The 16,309-nt window shown below is 48.9% G+C and overlaps 1 protein-coding gene across 6 annotated transcripts in view; it reads right to left on the reverse strand.

Annotated features, from left to right (window-relative positions):
* Nucleotides 1–4: 4 nt before the first annotated feature.
* ssbp4 (single stranded DNA binding protein 4) overlaps nt 5–16,309 on the reverse strand; it is a 54,744-nt gene continuing 38,439 nt past the window's right edge. For 2 of the 6 annotated variants that reach the window (XM_029828273.1, XM_029828277.1), the window contains 14 exons: nt 14,462–14,551; nt 7,978–8,061; nt 6,504–6,630; nt 6,351–6,418; nt 5,396–5,460; nt 5,264–5,309; nt 5,151–5,186; nt 4,959–5,013; nt 3,927–3,997; nt 3,745–3,823; nt 3,179–3,207; nt 2,980–3,081; nt 2,352–2,373; nt 5–2,192 (listed from right to left, as the gene is read on the reverse strand). In XM_029828273.1, coding sequence (XP_029684133.1) covers nt 2,128–2,192; nt 2,352–2,373; nt 2,980–3,081; nt 3,179–3,207; nt 3,745–3,823; nt 3,927–3,997; nt 4,959–5,013; nt 5,151–5,186; nt 5,264–5,309; nt 5,396–5,460; nt 6,351–6,418; nt 6,504–6,630; nt 7,978–8,061; nt 14,462–14,551 — 939 coding nt within the window. In that variant the 3' untranslated portion in view covers nt 5–2,127. Of the gene's footprint in view, nt 2,374–2,979; nt 3,082–3,178; nt 3,208–3,744; nt 3,824–3,926; nt 3,998–4,958; nt 5,014–5,150; nt 5,187–5,263; nt 5,310–5,395; nt 5,461–6,350; nt 6,419–6,503; nt 6,631–7,977; nt 8,062–14,461; nt 14,552–16,309 lie in introns of all 6 variants that reach the window. The other 4 variants (XM_029828274.1, XM_029828275.1, XM_011614644.2 and 1 more) reach the window with 4 other exon arrangements.

Below are 16,309 nucleotides of genomic sequence, written 5' to 3' on the forward strand. Positions count from 1 at the left end.
GAGAAAAAATCAAATGACATTTATTGTTGATGCATTGTTTCTTTTTTGATAAGCAAATTATCTGTTTTTCTTTCAGTCTAAAGAAACTTTACAATATAAAGAAACATACAAAGAACATCTTTATTACCTACACAAGACACCTAAGTCCCTAAGACAAGATTCTGAACTATCCTACCATGTAAATACAAAGCAAACCCAAGAGACAGACTGCTTCATATTGAATACTGCCGTGTCATCAGAAAGGACCCCCCCAATTCAATACAACCACCCCCACCCCCACCAGCAAGTCCCTCTAATGATACAGTATTATACATCACAATAGAAGTACAGAGATGGCTGACAATCGATATACACAGAGGACTGAGAGAGGATCAGTGAGCGCTTCGATCTATACACCTCTACAACAGGAGCAGATAGCAAAGGACACATCTATTCTTAAATTTAAGCCTGTTTCACCTTTTTGAAAGTTTTCCTAAATTGATAGAAATCCTTCATATGAATAACTGCGATAAGAGGTCACATGTTTGTTTGTTGTTTTTTTTTGAGGGAAGATTTTAATATTGAAATCCAATATCAAGATTTAAGTGAAACACAAGGGGCCAAGGACAGAGCGGGGAGGCCGGAGCCCGCTCCCATCTGTCCCGTCCTCCCGTCCAGAGTCTGTGTCCTACTGTATTCTGTACACATTCTATGGAAATTTAGCCACAGGAGCCAAATCCTCAGTGCATCATCTCTATGAAAAACATGGACAGATTTATTTATAATTTACTTTCAGCTGTATTCATTGGTAGTGGTTGACATATCAAAACATGTCAATGATATCAAAATGCATTATACAGTATTTACATGAAAAAAATAACTCATAGGGAAGGAGGAGTGGGGGAGTTCAATGGAGGAAATGGAGGAGGTGTGTGTTCCTTGGGCTAGAGATGCCCCCCCCCAAGGTCAGTGCTCACCTGTACAGGCTGATGTCAGGAAATGGTATTTAACCATCACCTGTAGAAATGACAACTTTGTCACGGTTGTGCTGCTGCGAGAGACAGATCGAGTCCGTTAGAACAAGAGATCTTAAACACAGAAAGAGACTAATTAAATAGTGTGATATGTGTGTGCAGATTCTCTGGGCAGGACAATACAGAAAGAAAACAGTCCATCAAACGCATCCTGTGGTCCACCCCCCCCCAATGATGTGGCGGTGTGGACTGGTGGCAACCAAGAAGGTCATCGCTCTTCCATCATCGTTGTTGTCGCCGGATTTACTGTCCAAGCGAGCAAAGGCAGCTCCAACGAGTCACTTAGTCCATCCGGTCTTGGTGAGGAGACGTGACCCGCGAGTGACATGTGACCACAAGCGATCCAGGAGGTGATCCTGGAGGTCCGCGATCAGGTGGAAACCAAAGGGATGGAGGGGAAGTGGCCACGATTTCAGGATTCACAGACAGGTAAAGAACAAATGATAAAACAACCACAATACAAGCTAAATATGCTGTATTTACAGACAGAACAAAGCCCAGAGAAGACGGACTCTCTGTCTGCCGGGGAACCGACAGCTGTCCCGGATTCCATCATTAAGACGGACAGAGCAAACACAGCGACGCCTCGCCAGCCATTAATTCTCCCCATTCACCGAGCGACGTTTGCAAAGGGAGCGACGATTTAGGCGGTAAATGCTCGACTTTTCAGGAAATTAACTGTCAGAAAGAAAAAAAAACCCTACGAAATTATCATGTAAACAGAAAATCATTGTGCATCTTTTCTGATGTGTGTGTGCTTAATTCTGTTGATGCTACCGCTGAAATAAAATGTGCCCTTTACAGGTAAATTACAGCTACATTAATAATAATATCCATTTTGAAAACCAAAACAATCATTTAGACATCAACGACAACAACAAAAAAAAAAATTACAAACATTTATTGAAAACCATACATTAGCAGTTCGTCTCTTTCATCCCACGGCAGGAGCAGAGTTTTAGAATTTTCCATCCTTTCCGGTGGAGGCGTGGGCGATTCAGCTGGACTTGAACGCACCACGAGGGCAGGTTTCAGGTTCCGGAGAGACTTTTCGGGCTGTCCGAACGCTCGTTTCAGGGAGAGTTCCGGCTTGTTTCATGTTCTCACGACCATCTTACAGGCGTTGGGATGGGGGACCTTGAGGGTGGTCCTGCTGTCCAGGGGCATCCCAAGGGGCTGCTGGGGCACAGCACACCATCCACGAGGAGGAGGAGGAAGAGGAGGACGGGGAGGAAGGAGGAAGATAATGCAAGACGCACCAGGTGGATGGGAGAGGAAGAAGGGGAGATGAAAAAGAAATAAAATAAAATATAAAATAAAATAAAAAAAATCACACACTCATCGTCATGTTGGGTGAATACTGCAAAGAGAGATAAAAAAAGAGAGGGAGAGAAGAAAAGATAAGCCAAAACTAGATTAATCTTATTTCACTGCCCAGTTTAAGATGAAAGCATCACACGTCACCAAGTTAAAGGCCGCGTTATTCTGCCGCAGACATCACTGTTAACGACAAACCCTCCTGAACATCCGTCTACGACGGCGAACCAGCAGCAAGCAAAGCAGGAACCAGCCCGCGCTCCTTTGTTTCATGCTTCTTTCCATGCGCGTGTGTGTTTGCATGCTGGGTTTTTGTGCACATGTCGGACAAAGGTGTGTGTGGTGGTGGGAGGGGTGTTACTGAGGACTAGTCTTTAAACTTTTGGTCAGGAAACTGCTGACCGGTGACGGCGTGTCAGTGTGTTAACGGCGACGTGATGCAAGAAATCAGAAGGACCATGAAAGCAGAGAGGACTTCATCAATGGAGGCGGTTTCATACTCAGCAGACACAGATTTGAGGTTTAAATGACCTGTAACAGAGTGCCGGAGCAGAAGGGCGATCCTCTCGCCGCTGCGTCCTTTTATATTTACACGCGTCTATCTGCAAATCCGAATCTGATTTCCAATCCCAATCGTCTGAGTACTCACACTTTCACTTTGGAATGGGTTTAAAAAGTTGCCTGCCATCTCGCCGTCGTCTCGTGGAGTGCCCGGAGGATTGTTCATGCCTGCCATGTTGTTAGGAGAGTTCTACAACACACACACACGCACACACACACACACATACAGTGAGCTCACAGAACACACAGACAGAGGGACGGACAGGTGATCTCCTGTTGACTCTTACCTTTGGCAACCCGTCCATGTCACCGGACCCTGCAAGCGGAAATGGTGAAAGAATAAATAAATCAATTCTTTAGGATTGATTCAGCCTGATTGACCCACTGAGCCCTCGGTGGGGCCCTGAAGAGCAGGAGGAGCGCTTCCATTAAAGGCCACAAGAGGTCAGGCTCCCCCCGCGTTGGACCTGAACTCGTTGGATTTAGTTTCTCGTTCCGGAACAACGGAAGCTGCTCATGCTGGCAACACTCAAGTGCTTTAATGACGCGCCGCTTGATTCAATATTCAATATTCTAAATAATTTCATTATCATGTAACAGAATTCAGTCTTGTTTTCACTGGAGTAATTTGCACGATAAAACAGTTTATTTCATAACGGCCTTTTCTTTCATTATGCAAGTTTAATGAGATTCCAGTAAATAAATCCAACACAGAATTCCAGGACGGTTTTTGAGAGCTGTCCTGTTATTCGTTTATTTTAAAATAAATCTGTGTCAGAGCTACAGCTTAGAGAGGGCACAACCAGTGAGACTCCTGACACAAATGCGTCTGCGTGCATCATTTAACACTCACCTAGCGATCCATTCATATGGTGCTGCTCCATTCCACCCATTCCACCCATGGGCCCATCAGGACCTGGTCCCATTGGGAACTGAGAAACCAAAAAAGCAAATGAAAGAATTCCATTAAAATGACCAGGTTTGTTCTTTTGGGCAACAAAACATGGTCGTTTTTAGACGATAAGCAGAGCTCACATTGGGTCTGTTTCCACCGGGGCCTATGGGGTTCATCATCGTGTAGATGTTTTCACTTGAATTCGTTGAATCTGTCAACAAATGTTTTTCAAACCAGGTTAACAAAGAGACCAGCTAGCAACAGACTCCTCGAATCCTTGCCTGTCTCGAGCTACAGCTAGTTCATCTCCATAATCTTCCAGCATAATAAAGAGTGAGCGAACATCTGGTAAATATTCCAATCATTTAGTTCTACACTATACCAAAAGGGGCCCTTTGTGGCTTCTTCCTGCTCGCAGGAGTTTTTCAAAGAAAAAAACTGACAACTTTGCAACAACCAGTACATGCTGTGTTGCTCTCTGTGTGTATTTTCAAAGGATTCGAGAGTATGAGGTGACCTTGATCTGACATTAGCGGAATAAGAAAAACAGGAGGAAAATAAGAACAACTGAAAGGAAGACAGATTCAGAGGTGGAGAAATCTTGTGTCCCTGAATCTGGCTCGAGCAGTCGTGACTGAGGAGGTGGGCAGCGCTGAGTGGGAGGTGTGCATTTTTGTGGGAGGCTTGTGTGTGTTGCGCCCGTGTGCGTGTGCGCGCGCGCGCTGTCTTGGCGACAGCGGTGGAAATATGCTTTCCCTCCCTGTGTACGTGTGAGTGGGAGCGTTCTGTGCACAGGGTTGCCCTGGCAACGAATCACAATAGAGGTATGTACATAAATAATAAATAGTGGACACAAAAAAGAAGGCCTCAACAGGCCGGCGAAGGCGGAACGGGGTTTTGTTCTCCGTTAGTGTTCCACTCACACCGAACAGATCACCAGACGAATCCAGGCTTTGATGACAACAATCTTTAAAGCGTGACAAGACTGGCGGGAAACGCCGATGACATGTACGATAAATTCCCAGTTTAGGGGGGATTTAAGCTGAATTTCTCTTTATAGTACCGCCTGTCTCTGCAGCGTTATCACGCTGTCACCGTTCTGATGCATCTCACAAAGAGCGAAAGCTGGATGAAAGCAGAAATCAGACGAGAATCTGAAGTGCACAACTCACCTCCAGGGCTAGGCATGATGGGAGTTCCTGGAGGGCCGCCTCCTCCAGGAGGGCCCTGCAGGGAGGAATGAGAGACAGACGGAAAGACAAATGAGCGCCGAGTGCCTCTAGATGGCGGAGCGCCAGTTTGAGACGGCGCCGCGTGTCAGGCGCTTTATAACCAGGAGCTGATGTCCACCGTGAGAGACTTACCACATAGTTGCCTGGAGATGAAGACGAATATGCTATCTGTGGACGGAAACGGAGGCGAATGTGAGACGCAAGTTACAATGAAACGCTCTACGGAGCAAGAGAACGTCACTCACCGAGTTGGTGTTGGGGTTTGGCCAAGGACCTCTTCCACCGGGACCCCTGAGAACCGGAGGAGACGTTTAAACAGATGCTAGGAGTGAAGTAAAAACTTACCGAAGCTAAAGAACCACCAGAGAACTACTGACATGTTCATGCCGGGCATCCCTGGACCCATGGAGTTTGGAGGAGGCCTCATCCCACCGCCGTAGTTCTGCCCAGAGAGAGAGAGAGATAGTCAGCATAAAGAGCTTAAAGTTAGCATTCTTAACGAAGGGGGACGTGGTGAGGAGGGATTAATCGCGAGGCGCGTCAGCCGCGTGTCTCCACTGTGGATGGTTCTTTGTATGCTCCCCTCTGCGTGTTTGCATGGCTGCCCAGCGGGACAAGTTTGGCTGGCTCGCCGTGTGTTTAAGGAGAGAGAGAGGGCGAGAGAGAGGGCGAGAGAGAGGGGTTACAGAGAGCTGCTCCACTCAGAGGAAGAGTTTTGTTCAGCAGACGATTACACTTGTCGAGCAGATGCCGCACCAGCTGCCGGTGTGCTGGCCGCCAAAGTCACTAAGCCAGGGTGGCGCAGACAGAGAGCGAAGGGCACGGGGAGAGCGCACGAGCGCGCGCGCCTGTCTTTGTGTGAGGCGAGGCTGCAGCAGGAGGTGTTTGGGGTGTAAAATGAAGCAGCTGTGTCGTAATGCTCATTCAAAAGGACACTGGTGATGCTTCTTCTGCACTACTCTGTCCCGTCTCCCGAAAGACATTACAAGTGATGTTCTTTTTTTAAATAAAAAGGATTTTAGACTGTGTCAGAATTAGCGGCGGCTTTGGCGAACACGTGTCAGTGGCAGCTCTTTGAGTGTTCCGGCTCCATCCGCTTCCCTGGGTAGAGTCGGCGACGAGCACTTTTAATGTGACGCCGGTGTGTGAGGTGCAGTTGGAACCAAGCTAACCATCGGAGAGGTTCTGACATCTAAAGCTCAGCTTCTGGTGCAGGCTGAAGCCGCTGAAGCACGTCTCTCTTCAGATGAGACGATTCTCCAGATGCAGGGCTGATGTGAACCCACCATAAACAACACTGTGATTCTGCGGTGGAGCAAAACCAGCACCCACCTGTGGGCCCATGCCTCCCATGCCTCTGGGGGGATTCATTCGCATCGGACCGCCCATGTTTGGATGTCCTGAGGTGAAACGAGAGGAGTGCAGCTCGTTAGAACTGGCCCACGTGTGAGGCGGTAAGCACCACAGCGTGTCTGCGGTCAGTACCTTGGGGCCTGGTGGGGTCCAGGCTGTTTGGCAAAAGAGGCTGTGACCCAGGGATGCTCCCCGGGGGCTGGTTTGGCATACGGAGGGAGGGTCTTGGCCCACCTGGGTACCGCGGAGACATGAATGGCTGTGGGAAGGAAACAAGAACAATCACAGGCTTGTTTTCCATTGTGACATTAAAATATCAGAGCAAAGATGCTTAAATTTAGCTCGACAATACAACTGAATTCCAGGATTGTGGTCTGGGGCACATTAAGTTACAGCAACAATAAGGGTTGACAGACAGGGTTATTTCATGAAATCAGCAGGTCATTTAACTTAGATTGTGGACTACTTTAATTCTGATACTTGATTTATTTCAATTAGCAAATCTGATCCCTAAGACAGACAAAACTTTTAAAAAAAACCCACGCACAAACATCTCTACCACTGACAACAATTCTGTTGTGTTTGGCAATATCGTTATGCGCCGACAGGGGGCGCTAACTCAATAAAGAATAATGTGCCGCGGCGGTTTGTGATGCATTTCCAAGAAGGGTTTTGTCCTGAAGTTTTTGGAAATGACTAAGACCCCGGGGCGGTTAAAAACCAGTAGAACAGAGCTAAAAAGGACAGACAGGGACAAAACCATGCAGGAAACAGCCTGTAAGAACAATGACGTGCTGCATCATAACGCTTGCCCCTTTTTGCACAGCTTCCCACGAACGGCTTGTTTTCTGACTGCGTCAGAAGACGCCGGCGCTATGTGAAATGCTGCCTGGATGGTGTGAATTCAAAGCCGAAACAGGAACACGCGATCCGGCGCGGAGGTTGCAGCGGAGCGGGGGAAAGTACTCGCAGCACGCAGCTGGTGAATAATGTAAAACACCCCAGACGGGCGGGTTTTCAGAATTACCTGAGAGAGTACTCTGCTGCAGCTACAAACACTCACATCCAGGGAGCCACATTTTCTGTGTCAGTTGATAAGAATTAATTTGAAACTCAACCCAACAGTGTGATCATTGGGGGTGGGGGGGGTGGGGGGTCTGATTTAAATGCAGATCAGATAAGAGTTTTGTGTTTCGGTCACAGAGCATGAACAGAAGAATCCTGTTCACATCATCATCCCGACATCGAGATAAGCAGAGGCGACACAGATGCAACAGGCGGCCAAACGTAGAGGCAATTGTGCAGTTTATCTACTACATGTTGATCAGCCTTCCAATACGACTTCCTTTTCCTGTATATTTTGTTCTTCCTCTCCCCTCAGGACCGCGTGTGCATGAATAGCCGCGCCATGTCAGGCTCTGTTGCAATATTAATGGCCTATTGATGGACTATGGGATGGTGAGTGCGAGACGCGAGCCTCCAGATGCACCTCCACCTCATACAGCTGGGCCAAACCAGCTAAATTATTCATCCCGTGTACCACTGGCCTCGCACAAGCCAGAACCGCGGCTTTCTGTCCGTACGGCGGCGAGCGAGCGGGGCTTACCTGTCCGTGAGGTCCCATCATGGGATTACTGGGGTTGTGGGGAGGTGGCTGCGTGTGAGGGGAGGGCTGAGACCCGGGAGGACCCTGGGGACGAGAGCAAGGAGGGTGTCAGTAGCATGCTAGGCTCAGAGAAATTCAAACAGCACCAACGATCACACTCTGTGCTGTCATACGTTCGCCAGCATTCAACCCTGCTCTAATGGAATGTGATTAAAAGACTTATTATAGTATGCATGAGAAATAGTTCCCCGTTACCAGTTTTCACAACTTCCCAGAAACCAACAATTAGCGGATGATTATGATGTACATTCGCATGCGTTGCTCGCTTTAATTAGGCGCTCGAGTGTGTCCCCGACATTATACAGTCGCTATAATCATATCACTGCGTGTTAATTCAAGTGGTTGTGATAATTGTTGATAATTGCTGGGATGGCGGCACATGGCATCATGCTGAAAACCAGCCCCGCACTGGAGCCATCAGCTGCCTTTTGATTGGCTGCGCAACAATGTGTTTTCCAACAAAACCACCGATGGCGAGCCGCGCACGTGCGAGGTGTGTGTGCGCGGTAAAATCCCGACCGGCGACGGCGAAAGCCTCCGCCGCTGCGCCCCTCTGCCCCCGTACACGCAGAGGAGGCGACACGACGGTGCGTAATTACACCCTGTCCAATTAAATCCTGTGTAATTACAGCGTAACAATCGAATCTTTTCTGCCGCATCAAATGCAAATGCTCAGAGCGAGATTTGGCGGTGACATTTGCAAAGTTCCAAACCACTTTTAATATACTTAAGAATTGTTAATTAGTGGAACGAGGTGGGGTCAATTCGGGAGGTGGAGGGATCCGTTATATCGCCAGGTGGTTGATTCAGAGCGTTGGTTTTTCCGAGGCGCCGTCAAGGGCAAAACCAAATCTAATTCCGGGGCTCACTTTCACTCAGCAGACAAGCGCCAAGCATCATCCTGCCAAAACTGAGGAAGAACGGTCCCGGGCGGAGCGTAAGTGTCTCCTAAATCCACCCTGGATTGACAGCTCAATCCGCAGCCTGAATGGACTCCTCATCAAGTTAATCACAGGACCCAGCGCGCTGAAGTGGGCGCTTTGTAAACTCTGACCTTGTTGTCTCCTCCTGCTCATCATCTGAGAGGACGGCTGGGTGCCCTCGCACAGGTGAGACCAGGAGCCCCCCCTCAGCTGTGAGCAACTCACTTCAAATCCACTCTGTTTAGTAGCAGAGCTTGTCTAGGCTGCAAAATACACAGTTGAAATGTCTCCCAGCCCCCAGCTCCTGCCCCCCCCCTGGCTTTCCCACACTGCCCACTGAGCCACCCTCCCTGTGTGAGAGTCTGCTGGCACGGCCGGCGTGGTGCTGCTCCAGCAGAGCTGAGCATCAGGAAGCCGCGGATGCTGCCGCGCTGCTGGGAAAATAAACATTCCTGCTGGACGGCGTGAAGCATGTGCGGCCCCACAGGTGCAGATGTGCTGCCTCTGCACCGCCGGCTGCACTACGGTGTGCGTGTGAAATAACAAGTGAGCAGGACCCAAAAAGGATTTTTGGAATCTCCTGACTGGTGCTTCCTGTCTGTTGTGGCAGGGGAAATGTCTCCTCTTGTCATGTCTTCAATGAAGACTGTAGTTAGCCAACAGTCAGTCAGTAATCTGGCGGCACATGGCATCATGCTTCAATCTGGATGGTTAGCGGCACAGCTAATCTACTGTCATGACATTTCCATCCACACTACTATAGCAGTTCCCCCACTCTGTGTGTGTGTGTGTGTGTGTGTGTGTGATTTTGTTGGTTAACACCAGCTGTACTAGCTCACTCTGTCTCAGCAGGTTCAAATTGGAGCTAAAACAGTGCTAGTTCTGTCTGACCTCAGTTATAACTGTGTGTGTGTGTGTGTGGGTATGAGTGTGTGTGTGGGTATGAGTGTGTGTGTGTGTATGAGAGAACACTCGTTGGATCTGTAGCATTTGTGGGATCCTCCTTGCATTTTCCTTGGCTCTCTCTTGTTTAATCCTAATTTTAATCTCATTTTTAGTGTTGTTCTGATTGGATTGGATCAGTATCAGCAACGGTGTTTATTTAATATCGTGAGCAAAAACACGATATCCTGGCAACCCTACTCATTTTTTTAACGTTTCATCCTCAAACTGAAATTCACAGACAGAATTGTGGGGCCCAAAACTTCTTCTCTGGTGATCTTTGCCAAAACATTAACCTACTGCAAGTAAATCCCTGAACACCAGTAGTAGATCAGCAATTACGTTGCACGTGCACACACATACGCACTCTCACACACGCACTGCTCCTCCTCTCTGGTTCCTCTTCATAATGTGCCATAATGGGGCTGAGCTCCTCTGGCTGGGCCTCTCTGGGCCTTCCTGCTATTACATGTGAATGGGCCAACATATGGCCTTTATGACCGTCCTGTTCTCTCCACAGGTCCCCACAGAGCCGGGCCGAGAGCGCTGTCGTGGAGGTGTACGCGGGGCGCATTTGAAAAGTAGCTCTGCTGGGCGGTGTGTGAGTGTCTTCGCCTGGTGTTGTTTGTGTATATGTGTAGGAGAGGCGGAGAGGGAGGGGCAGATGGGGAGCGTTAAATGAAGCAATTAATAAAATCATTTTCTACCCGGCTAAGGAGATAACAGCTTGGCACAGTACCACAAGCCCATCAAGACAACTCCCCAGCATTCCCCACCACTCATCTCAGCTTAAGGAAGACCCACACCAGTGCCCCTGATGGCCCACAAACAGAGGCGGGGGAGAGGGACCGAGGTGGAGGAGCGCCTTCTGCCACTAGAGGGCAGTGTGTATCTGCAGCCAAATCACTGGTCATAGCAGAGAGCAAGAACACAAAGCAGCCTGCATCAGTGAACACAACAAACAAAAGCCAGGAGGAATAGCAACACACACACACACACGCATGCACGCACACATGCACGCACACAAGCACGCACGCACGCACACATCCCCTGTAAAACCCCAGATAGAGAGGCAGCAGTGGCGGCTCTGCTGTTAGCTCATGCTTTAGAGCCTAGCAACACAACAGCTCCGGTATGGGAGCTCTGCATCAGGGCTGATGTCTCCCAGAGGACGGCAGCAGAAAAAACGCTGACAGACATTTGAACTCTGCGCCTGTCATCTCACTCCTACAGCCCAGAGGAAGGTCCTCCAACGTTCTCTCTATCTGGAACATCCTACCGATGGGATGCATCGCAGGCGCTGATTAACGAGTCAACAGCAGCAATAAGGAGAGGACAGATTCAAGATGAGTTGAGGATGTCCAGCTCTCACTGAAGACAGGCCGTGGTCGGTTGATGAATAAAATTATAATGTTCGATTCTTCAAAGGATTTGCTGGGGGTCCAACAGCGCCAACTGTAAACACAGGATACCAGCCTGACTGGCGTCCAGGAACTCCCTCCATCCTTCGTGGATGGACCACCAGATCTGTCATCTGACTCTGGCGGGCGAGAATCCACACCTGAACCACCGCTGCAGGATTCACCGGCTCACATCTGAGAACACTTCACCTCATTTATCTGCGACTCTGTAGAGCAGCTGACCGGACTGAACCACTGTGATCAGCCTCACCTTTGATAAATAAATTACCCAGAGCAGATGTCTCCGTAATTCGCCGCGTGTCGGCTTTGAACGGCTTCTTAAAATTCGTCTTTGATACCTGGCTTGCTCGTTCTTAAATGTGTAATCAAACCTAATCCGCTTGTTGTGCTGTTTTTTCTTTTTTTCTTCCTCTGTTTTCCCTGAAGAGCTGCAATTACCTGCAGTAAAACACGCTGCCCTTGACTTCAGATGCCTTTTTTTTGGCTCGGGGAGCCATTCCTGTTGTGCTGAAAGTGGCCGCCCCACCCAAACTGGTTGACGGACTTAATGGAGCGCATTAAGGTTTGGAGTACCTGACGTTCCACGTGGAGACGGGAGAACCAGGTCAACAAAGAGGATTTGTGCACCGTTGTTTGACAGATGGACCTTATAAATCTCTAAAGAGCACGTTTGATCTAATTTGCTTCTTTCTTTTTTTTTCATGAAAAGAAAGCTAATGCTTCTGTTTATAGCGCTTTCTTCCAAACGCCGCCACCTTTTCTCATTATTCGGTGTGATGATCTATAACACCGCTCTGTGTTTCCATACTTTCTCCAAGTGTGGAGTGAATCTTAATGCCGTCCTGATGTGATTTTGTCTACACACGCGGCAGAAATGAATCCATCATCTGTCATCGGGTGTCACATCTCTCAGGTCCAATAAAGCACTTTTTTTGGAGACGTTTTTCCGTCTCACTTTCATTAACTCGCCAAGTCTCCTGTCTTGCTCGGACCACCGCGTCTCTGAGCTGATCAGAAGTCCAGCTTTCCCTGACATCAGCCCCGAACCGACGGAGCTTGGATGTGTTGTCCATTAGCACGTTAGCATTACATGTTAAGGATCAAATAGGGCAACTTTTCGTGGGATTTTTTTATTAGGAAACTCTTTTCTCTCCACTACCCGAAGCTTGTCTCACATGGCCTGCAGCCACAGTTCAGCTCTTTCCTCTCCTCTGACCTCCACCGCCCCTCTTCTGCCCCAGACCCTTCTCTCCCAGGGCCACGGCCAATAACAGCCGAGGTCGCCCGTGTTAATTACCCCGTTAGCGCGGGAGCACTTCAACAACAAACACTCAGCGCACAAGAACAGTGAAATGAACAGAGCAAGAGGAGGATAGAGGAGCGGACGAAGGCAGCGAGGAAGTTAGGACCCCAAATTAAAACTAACTGGAGCCCAAAGGACGCCATGTCAGGACCCATTCACAAAAAACACACGTGAGTTTGGAGCAATCCCACGTGAACCAGAACCCAGTACAACAGTATGGGAGGGAGGGATGAAGACCACAAAACGCTGCTTCCGCTGAACTGGAATGAATAAACTGAGGGCAGAATATGCAGCCGCCCGCACACTGAAGGTGAACGGCAGCCATGGGATCAGAGGGAGCGACGGTCGGCCACCTGAGCGCCGTGTGTGGCTGAGGCGGGCATGCCGCGGCGTGTTTAATAATTACGCTGCTGCTTTGGCAACACCTGATTTGGATGTGAGGTTTGTGGCCGAGCAACACTCTGCAGGTTTTATGTTTACTGTGTTTCCTACGTTTGTCTGCTTTTCTGCTTGTCCGTCCGTCCGTCCGTCCGTCTGTCACGCACACACAAGGCCTATTTATAGAAAGCAACGTCACTCATTCAATGCCACGAGATAGCTTGCTGCTGCTCCCAGCTCATACATCATTGACGCCCTCGCATGCAGACACACACACACACACACACACACACACACACACACACACGTGCGTGCTGCCCTGTCAGCTACAGCGAGAGCTCAGTAAACGGCTATAGAGTTCCTGTATGCTGGAATTCAAACCTTCATCAGGAACACAGCGCGCAAACCAAAAAACACAGGATTATAATGTCCATGAAAGACGAGCGGTTTGCAGCAAACGTGCAGCCATGTTGGATAGAAGACTTTACATTAAATAAATGGTTAAATAGGAAATGGATGAAAAAAAAAAACTGGGAATATTAGTGAGTAACCATTTCAAATGAAATGAAGAGTCACTCACAGGTTACAGTCCTGCTCAAGGACACAGAGACACAAACGGCTGTTGAAACATTTAGTTTTGAGCAATTTTTTATTTTATTTTTTTAAACTGCTCCAACAGAAGAGTCAGATTTATTCCCATAATTTATAAAGTGATTCAGGTCCAAAGCTTTAAGTGGTGATAATACGATGCGGAAGAGAAATCCAATATTAGCAGATTGAATTTTAATATGCAACTAATGTTCCGCTATAACATTTGTCTGCAAGAAAAGTAAGTCACCTCCTCCCGGTCAGAGTGTGCAGATACTTTAAGTGTCGCTGGTTTAATATGTGTCAAAGGCTTGCGTGCCTGCGTGTCTGCACATGAGCGTGAAGGGAGAGAGTGATGGAAACGGGATGAGAGTGTGTGTGTGACCTCGTCAGCCTCAGAGGCAGCCTTCAGAGGACGGCGATGACAGCAGGAATTAGTGAAGCAACACAAACCAGGAGAGAAAAAAGCCTCTTCTTTCCTCCTCCACCCCCCCCAAAAAAGTCGAGCAGAGCACTGGTTTTATATATATATATATATATATACACTGTATATATATATATATATATATTAGCATGGACACGACATGTCGGAAAAACTGTTTAGAAGCCACTCAGAGCATCGGGAGTTAACATTCAGTGTGGACATGTGGGATGGAGGAAGACAGACAGAAAAGGGAACACATCTGGACAGGGATTAGGACAGCTAAAGAGGCTAAAAAAGGAGGAGGAGACAGAAGGATAGGCTTAGTAGCGGCTCTGGGAGGGGCAGAGAAGCTGTGATGGATGAAAGGTTGGGTGGGTGACGGACGGACAGACGGACGGAGGCGGCGAGGGTGAGGGCGAGGGTGAGGGCGAGCCCTCCTTCTTACTTGAAAGAAGCCCGGGGGCATGGGTCCACCTGGCATGCCGTCGTTGGGCGGCATGTTGCCCATCACTGGACTGGGAGCAGCGGCCGCGCTCTGGGGAGAAACACAAGACACGGCAGGTTTTAGCATCCACGTCTGAACCATCGGGGAAAAGGGACTCCAGCCCTGATTGTACTCCCACGAGATACGCACGCACGTGACCTGTGGGTGCTGCAATCTACAGGCAGGCGAATCGCTCACAGATTTAAGAGCTCAACATGAAAGCGCGGCAGGTTTCCTTACACAGGTAGATTCACACAGATTTTTATGTTCCGCTGTAAACACCCACCCGTCTCCGGGCAACAGGTCCAAATTTAAGGCCTCCCTGTTGTGCCGACACGTGCGCTTCAGTACTCGACTGTAAACTGAACAAAGAGCATTTGAATTCAGAGTAGGTGTGGACAGATGTCGAGCACTGATCCCGATTCACGCCTCACCACATCTCATCAGAGAGGTCTTCTCCGTCTCTCTAAACCTTGAAATGTTTTTTTATGTCAACGTAGTTTTTTTTATTTCATCAAAATGATGATGTGCAGGAGACACATTGAGGGATGAGGGGAAAAGCCTGAGGTGCCAGCTTCTGCTCCGGTCACTCGCTGTTTGTTCAGACATCAACAGGACAACGACAACAACAACCACGGTGGATGGAACAACACATTTTCACTCAAAATGGACCTCGGTGCGTTAGGGAACTAATCTGGGATGCACCGCGGAGGCGGGCGTTTGGACATTTGCGGACATTTTTGTTAATTGCCGCCACAATAGCTGGAAAATCCACCTCTGTAACTGCAGCTTTATTGACTTCAAGAGCAAACAATTCCCTCATCCCCCGGCTGACCCGCGCCACCCAGGCGCCAACGCCAGCACAACCCCAGGGCCGCCAGGCAGGGCATGGACAGAAACGGTGTGAATCTGGAGGATGTAACAGAGGGATGACGGAGGTGGTCAGCGACCTACAGACAGTGGGTGGGGAGAGGTCAGACAGCAGCGAGGGTCTGATTCATCAATGTAATAATGACACAAATGAATGGGAAAAGGCTTTTTGTTTCAGATGGAACTGAAGCGTGGATCCGCTCTGACTGTCCACACAGTCTTTGTGGACTGTCAGGTCAAGGGTCGGGTCGCGCCTTCCCACAAAACCAATCTGCGAAACCACACAGTGCCAACGCTTGAACATATGAATCCTGAATGCAAACACAAGCGACGGCTCATGACCATCAGGAGGCGGTCGTCTCTGCCACGGGCGCGTCAACGTGCAGACCCACGACGGCTCCGACCGGAGCTGAAAACAACGGTAACATTTCATCAGCCAGCAACGGCGAAGCTTCCTTTGTTGCCTTTTCTCGCCGTAGTAAAGCCCCCGTTTGAAATCGCTGCCATTTTATTTCGGGCAACTCGGTAACGCGGCGGAATGACATTTTCAGAAGGTCGCAGCCAGTGACCTCCGACTCGGAATCCTTTCCAAGCGCAGTCACTGGTTTGGCCTGTCTTTAACAAATTCCACATATTTCCCTCCCGCGCGCGGCGTTCTAACAATGGCCGCTGTCTGTGATTGTGAACGCTTATCAATGACGTGACAACAAAAGGGGGGGTGGGTAAAAAAAAAGGTTAATGTTTTACAGGATGTGATACAGGCGCACAGACATTAACCAACATGTGACAGATGTTGTTATCTCTGAAGAAAGAAAGAGGGAGAGCAGATGGAGGGAAGAGAGGAGGGCAGAGGAGGCAGGATAGCGGCACATCTCAGGGAGAGGAGTGAATGGAAGTGTTGGTGCTGCTGGTGTGTGCGTGCGCGCGCGCGTGCGTGCG

This window comes from Takifugu rubripes, chromosome 20 (assembly GCF_901000725.2).
Source record: "Takifugu rubripes chromosome 20, fTakRub1.2, whole genome shotgun sequence".
Taxonomy (NCBI): Eukaryota; Metazoa; Chordata; class Actinopteri; order Tetraodontiformes; family Tetraodontidae; genus Takifugu; species Takifugu rubripes.